The following is a 5,896-nucleotide window of genomic DNA, read 5'->3' as shown; positions in this document are numbered from 1 at the left end:
AGAAACTTTGGCATAGGAACCCTGCCTACCCGGAGAATTCAGAGTAAAGAAACCCTGAAGGCAGCCCATCTGCACCGAAGCCATCGCCGTCCAATTCCCGCTGCCTAACTTATTCCGATACTACAAGTGGTCAATCCCTTCAACCTTGAATTGGCAAACAGGTTTGCGTATCTCTATTGTTTATACTTTCAATTGGCCATATCTACATATATAATGCATCATGATTAAATGTTGATATATAATTTGCTTTCGTATGGGAATTTAAATATGCCTGAATACCCTGAATGTTTGACCATGTTATTCCTGTGATAAAATGCCATAAAATTCAAAGTTCCTAACATGGGGCTGTTTTCAAATTCAAAATCCGTGGCCTTCGCTAGGCGAGGCAGAGGCGAACGAGACAGTACCTGATTCTTCTAGTCTGTTTTTTTTTATGTTTTTATCATAGCCATGCATTATTCATCATATCCTATTTATTGTTGTGATATTTCTCCGGTGTAATCTTCGATTGCACCCTGATTTGGTGTTCTGACATGTTTCTTTTTTTTGAGTTTCGTAAAGGTTCACATATCCCAGGAAAAGGTTATTGGCTAGGTATTCCACTTTATTTGTGGGATACCCTTGTGGAATTTCACCCTAAATTAATTTTTAATGTATTAATTTCTAATGTATTAATTTTTTAATATATTATTTTTAATAATTTTAATGTGGAGTTTCATCCTAATTATATAATTAATTGTAAAACTTTGCCTTTGAATAAGTGATCTTGGACTTCTCTTTGTTGCCTTACGATTACGATATTACGGTCATGTCCCGCGAACGTGGGGATACCCTTAGCAAAGACCCTTCGGTTAAATCATCATAAAATAAATTATAGTCCCTCGGATGTTGCCTTCGAATATACAACTTTGTCCCTCGATGACCCTCCGATGTTGCCTACGGTTAAATGATGATAGTCCATTCGAATGCTAAGGTATCCTCGTAACTGTTGCCTTCAATGACCAATCGATGACCCTACGATGACCCTTTTACATCCAAAGGATAAAACTACTTATTTCTCAATAATAAGGACAGTTTTACCCTCATAAGGATAGGAAATGCCCGTAAAGACCTTGGGTCGGTATAACTCTTAATTGCTGGCTCACAACTTAAAATATTTTTTTGCACCTCACACCTTTCAAAATGCCTTTAGAAAATCACCACTTGGTATACATTCATACTAGAATCATTACCGAGTTATATTTTTCTAAACAATTTTCAAAACTAAAACGGGATAACCACTTTGTATACATTCATACAAGAATCATTACAAAGTTAAATTCTCTTTTCAAAACAATTTTTCTAAACAATTCACAAACACTTTTTTTTAGACAAAAATAATATAAGTGATCGAGCAATTAAGAGCCCATGGATAACCATGGATACAAAGGGTGCTAACACCTTCCCTTTGTATAATGTACCTCCCGAACCCAAAATCTAAATTAAGGTTTTTCCTGTTCTTTTCCACCTTTCCTTATTGGATAAAAGAAAAGTCGGTGGCGACTCTTGCTAACCGCGACATTGCGATTAAAACCACAAAAAAGTCCAGTTCACCGTATGACACATATCAAAAGGTGTTAAGGGCGTGCATGAGGGATATGACTTCTTGGAGGTAAATGTGGGTAAATCCATCTTAGAGTTTTTGGTGGCCTTTGATCTTACTATAGTTAATACTTGGTTTAAAAAAAGAAATGAGCATCTTATCACATATAAGAGTGAGATGACATATTATCGAATATATTACTTTCTTATTAGGAAGTCTTATTTGAAGATTTTCTTGGATTATAAAGTTATTCCGGGGGGAGAGCTTGACTATCCAACATAGAGTATTGGTTATGGATGTAAGAATCACGAGGAGAGTTACGATAATAAATCATGTGGAAGCGCCACAGATAAAATGGTGGTATTTGAAGGGTGAAAAACAAGGAAGTTTGCAATATAAGATATTGAAAGGAGAGTTTGAACAACTAAAAGGAAGTGCAAATGATATGTGGAACAAGCTAACCCAAAAGATTAAAAAAAGTAGCTAAAAAGACATTGGGATAATCAAGAGGTTTTGGACCTAAGGATAAAGAATTTTGGTAGTGGAATGAAAGTGTTCAGGGTAAAGTTAGAGTTAAAAAGGATTGTCTTAAATAATGGTCTAAGTGTAAAAATGTTAAAACTTGGGAAAAGTATAAGAAAGCTAAGAACGAGACCAAGAAGGCGGAGTGTGAAGCAAGAACCCAAACTTTTGACGAATTATACCAATCTTTAGGAATCAATGGTGGAGAAAAATTTATATATATATATATATTATATATATATAATATATATATAATATATATATTCGTGGCATAAGAGAGAAAATCAGAATTTCTCTCATTCCTTTCCATTTGAGAGGTACTGTTTAGGAGGAGAGAGAGAGAGAGAGAGAGAGAGAGAGAGAGAGAGAGAGAAGTTAAAGATCTCATCATCCACCTTCATCATCAAGAGCAGCCCTTGAATAGGAACACAAGGATTTCATCATGTTTCATCCTACAACTAAGAATTGGTAAGTGCTTTATCCTACCTTCATCCTCTCTCGTTCAGTCTTGTTGGACATGTGAATTCACATACAAGAGGGTGGGGGGGGGGGGGGGGGGGGGGTAATTATCCTTTCTGCAATTTATTTTTCCGGAGTTTGGAAATATTTTTAGAAAAGATCTAGAATTGAGCAGCGGAAAAATAAATTGCAGAAAGTAAAGTATGAAAATATAAAGAGTTTAAGGGAAAGCGAAGAACACCAATAATTATATAAGTTCAATTCAAAACGACTTAGCTATGTCCCCAAAATTTAATCTTGAGAATATCCAATAAACTTAAGAGATTTTAGTAGATTGGACTCTCGAACCCCTCTATACAAGAAAAATGAATTTTATGGCTAACTTCCAACCAAAAGAAAAAAATGGAAAAAAACGGCAAGTATTCCTACCAAACGACAGATCGAAGCGGTTAGCCACCTTTACACAAGAAACTTTGAGCAATTAGTCTTCAAGTTTCAAACAATGATTTTGCAGAGGCTAATCTTGAACCTTGAAGATCTTTTAACATCGGGTTGAGCTTGTAAATCGGAACATGGTTTTATACCGGGCTAACCAAGAATCTATAAGATTTTACCATATGGATGATCTCAAATTGAATCAAGCTTTTATTACAGGTTGAGCTTTAACCAAAACTTAGTTTAATCACGGGCTTACTAAGAACCTTTGAGATTTTAATAGAGGGTTAATTTCGAACCTAAATGGAGACTTGATCACACAATCCCCAAACCAAAGCATTTGATCCACCCAAAGCAAAAATGAAACTAAATACACACCACTTATAAGACACGCACCACAAATCAATTTATCAGACCCATAAGTTTCCGATCCACCCGAAGCAAAGACTTTTTCACTTTATTGAGTTTTCTTCAGTTTCTAGCACTATGTACGAACATGTCCTGGTTCTCCGTAGTTGAAACATGTCACAACCTCATACCTGTATTTAGTAGTACGATGTCCCAGCTTCTCACACTTGAAACACTTCACAGTAGTACATTTTGAAGCACGATAACCCAACACACCGCATTTGAAACATTTAAGAGAAGTAGGAGCACCTCCTCCAATTATTCCATTCGCTTATGCGGTTTCCGTTTAGACTTATGATCTTATTTAGCAATTAGAATCGCATATGGCTTGCCACGACTCTTGTTTTCATTCTTATTCTCATTAACACTCTTGTAGTGAGTATATATAGCCCTGTCATCTTCATCATATATCATGTGCTTGTTCACTAGCACAGAGAATCGATGAATCTCTTTATAACCAATGAAATTTTTTATTTTTGGATGCAAGCCACTTTCGAACTTGAGGCACTTTGACCCTTCAACCGACACGCCATTATAGTGTGTACAAAATCTCAGTAGCTCTTCAAACTTAGCAACGTACTCATCAACAATCATGTTTAATTGTTTCAGCTCAAGGAACTCAATATCTTTCTTATTAAACATATCATCCGGGGAATACTTCTCTAGGAATTCAATTCTGACCGAAGTCCAAGTAATCTCAGTACCATCAGCTTCCATTCTTTGATGCGCATTATCCAACCTCTTCTAACAACATGTGAGTACCAAACAACACCTTCCGGGAACTAGTCCAAGCCATAACCCGAAAAAATATTCGCAATCTCTCGAAGCTATGTCTAGGCACCTCCTAGATCATATTTTACCTTAAAGGTAGGGAGATTGTTCCTCTGAAACTTCCCTAGCCTACAAAATTCGTCAGCACCTCCATTCAGATTATTCTCATTCACCTACAAGGTCGTGTTTTCTTGAATCATAGCCTAAGCCATTGCTTGAAAATATTCAGAAATGGCTTCTTCATTTCTACCTCCAGCCATTTCTTTCTCCACAATCACCCAATATAGATTACATAATCGAAAGCAATAAAGCAAATAACATTAAACAAAACAAGTTGTCGACAGTGTTCGCACACATGTCGCGCACAAAGGATGACAACTAGTTCACAACCTGGCCGAATGGATCGTCCTGCTCTGATATCAATATGTAACACCCTAAAAACCTCACGACTCTTATTTACTTAAAATCATAAGGATAAAACACGCTTAAGAACCAAGGGTGTCACACATCTCTTTTAAAACAAATATACTTCTCAAATCTTTTTCAAAAATACGCAACGGATAATCTCAAACGAGTTTAACTGAATAATTTCAAAGCGAAAGTTTAATACTCAATCATAAGGGAAATAGTCCCACAAAACAAAACAGAAATCGACACACATCTCGTTTCAATGTTACATATCAGAGCGACAATGCGGAACTAAACGAAATATAAATAAAGAAGATGGCTACAAGATTTATTCCCCAACTCAACAACTACTACTCACTACATGTATCTGCAACATAGGTATAACGAGCCACAACAATAAAAAAAGGGTGAGAGTAGCTTTACAAATGTTAATGGTAAAATTAAACAACATGATAGTTATCACAAACATATAATATCATTCCAACATATAGTTCACAAACAATAACAATAATCATAATGCAATGCATAATGCCCTACACTCCTTCTCCAATATGCATGTGGTATTGGGTTTTTGGGGCATCAGAGTTGTGTTACTGATTCATCCATGTCTCTGGTTCTTCTCTGAATTGTGTCCCTGTCTGAACGTGAGATCATCATGGTTCCTTTCTGAACCTGACCTCATTGGACCAAAGTCTTACCTAACTCTAGTATACAAGTATGCATGAACATGACAACAACAATCACAAAACTAAAAAAAACAACAAACTTATTCTCAAAACTCATACTCAAACAGGTTCCTCTTTGAACCATAATCTCGCTAATATAAGGTCACACTGTAATACCTCTGAATTACTCAATTCAAAATACTCATATAATTAAATTTTAATAATTATATTATTACTCAAAATTAATCAAAGTAAAGTTATGTTATTACTCAGCAATTTATACTCACAACGCATCAAAGATTAACCATATATATATATATATATATATAATATATATATATATATATATATATAGATATATATATATTATATATATATATATATATAATATATATATATATATATATATATATATATATATATATAACTCAAAAGAATTCTCGAAATGAACTCTAAGTAACTCTATAATAACCTTCACAGCTCTAAAATAACTTTAAATTACTCAATTGACAACTCTTCCATGATTAAGTTGAACTTTATTGGATGGTGGTCTGACTCAAATAATAATATAACTAAAAAATTAGCTTTATAATGTCAAAAGACTCCAAATTCAATTCTAGGGTATCATATAACTTCAACTCCAATT

The 5,896-nt window shown here is 34.7% G+C and overlaps 1 protein-coding gene across 1 annotated transcript; it reads right to left on the bottom strand.

The window, feature by feature from the left end:
- Positions 1-3,706: 3,706 nt before the first annotated feature.
- Positions 3,707-4,123, bottom strand: LOC127136333 (uncharacterized). The gene has a single exon (XM_051062910.1). The coding sequence runs from the start codon at positions 4,121-4,123 to the stop codon at positions 3,707-3,709; it is 417 nt and encodes a 138-aa protein (XP_050918867.1).
- Between the last annotated feature and the right edge of the window lie 1,773 nt (positions 4,124-5,896).

The sequence above is a fragment of the Lathyrus oleraceus genome, chromosome 4 (assembly GCF_024323335.1).
Source record: "Lathyrus oleraceus cultivar Zhongwan6 chromosome 4, CAAS_Psat_ZW6_1.0, whole genome shotgun sequence".
Classification (NCBI taxonomy): Eukaryota; Viridiplantae; Streptophyta; class Magnoliopsida; order Fabales; family Fabaceae; genus Lathyrus; species Lathyrus oleraceus.
The sequence above is the reverse complement of the archived record's forward strand: the minus strand, read 5'-3'. Positions and strand labels throughout refer to the sequence as shown.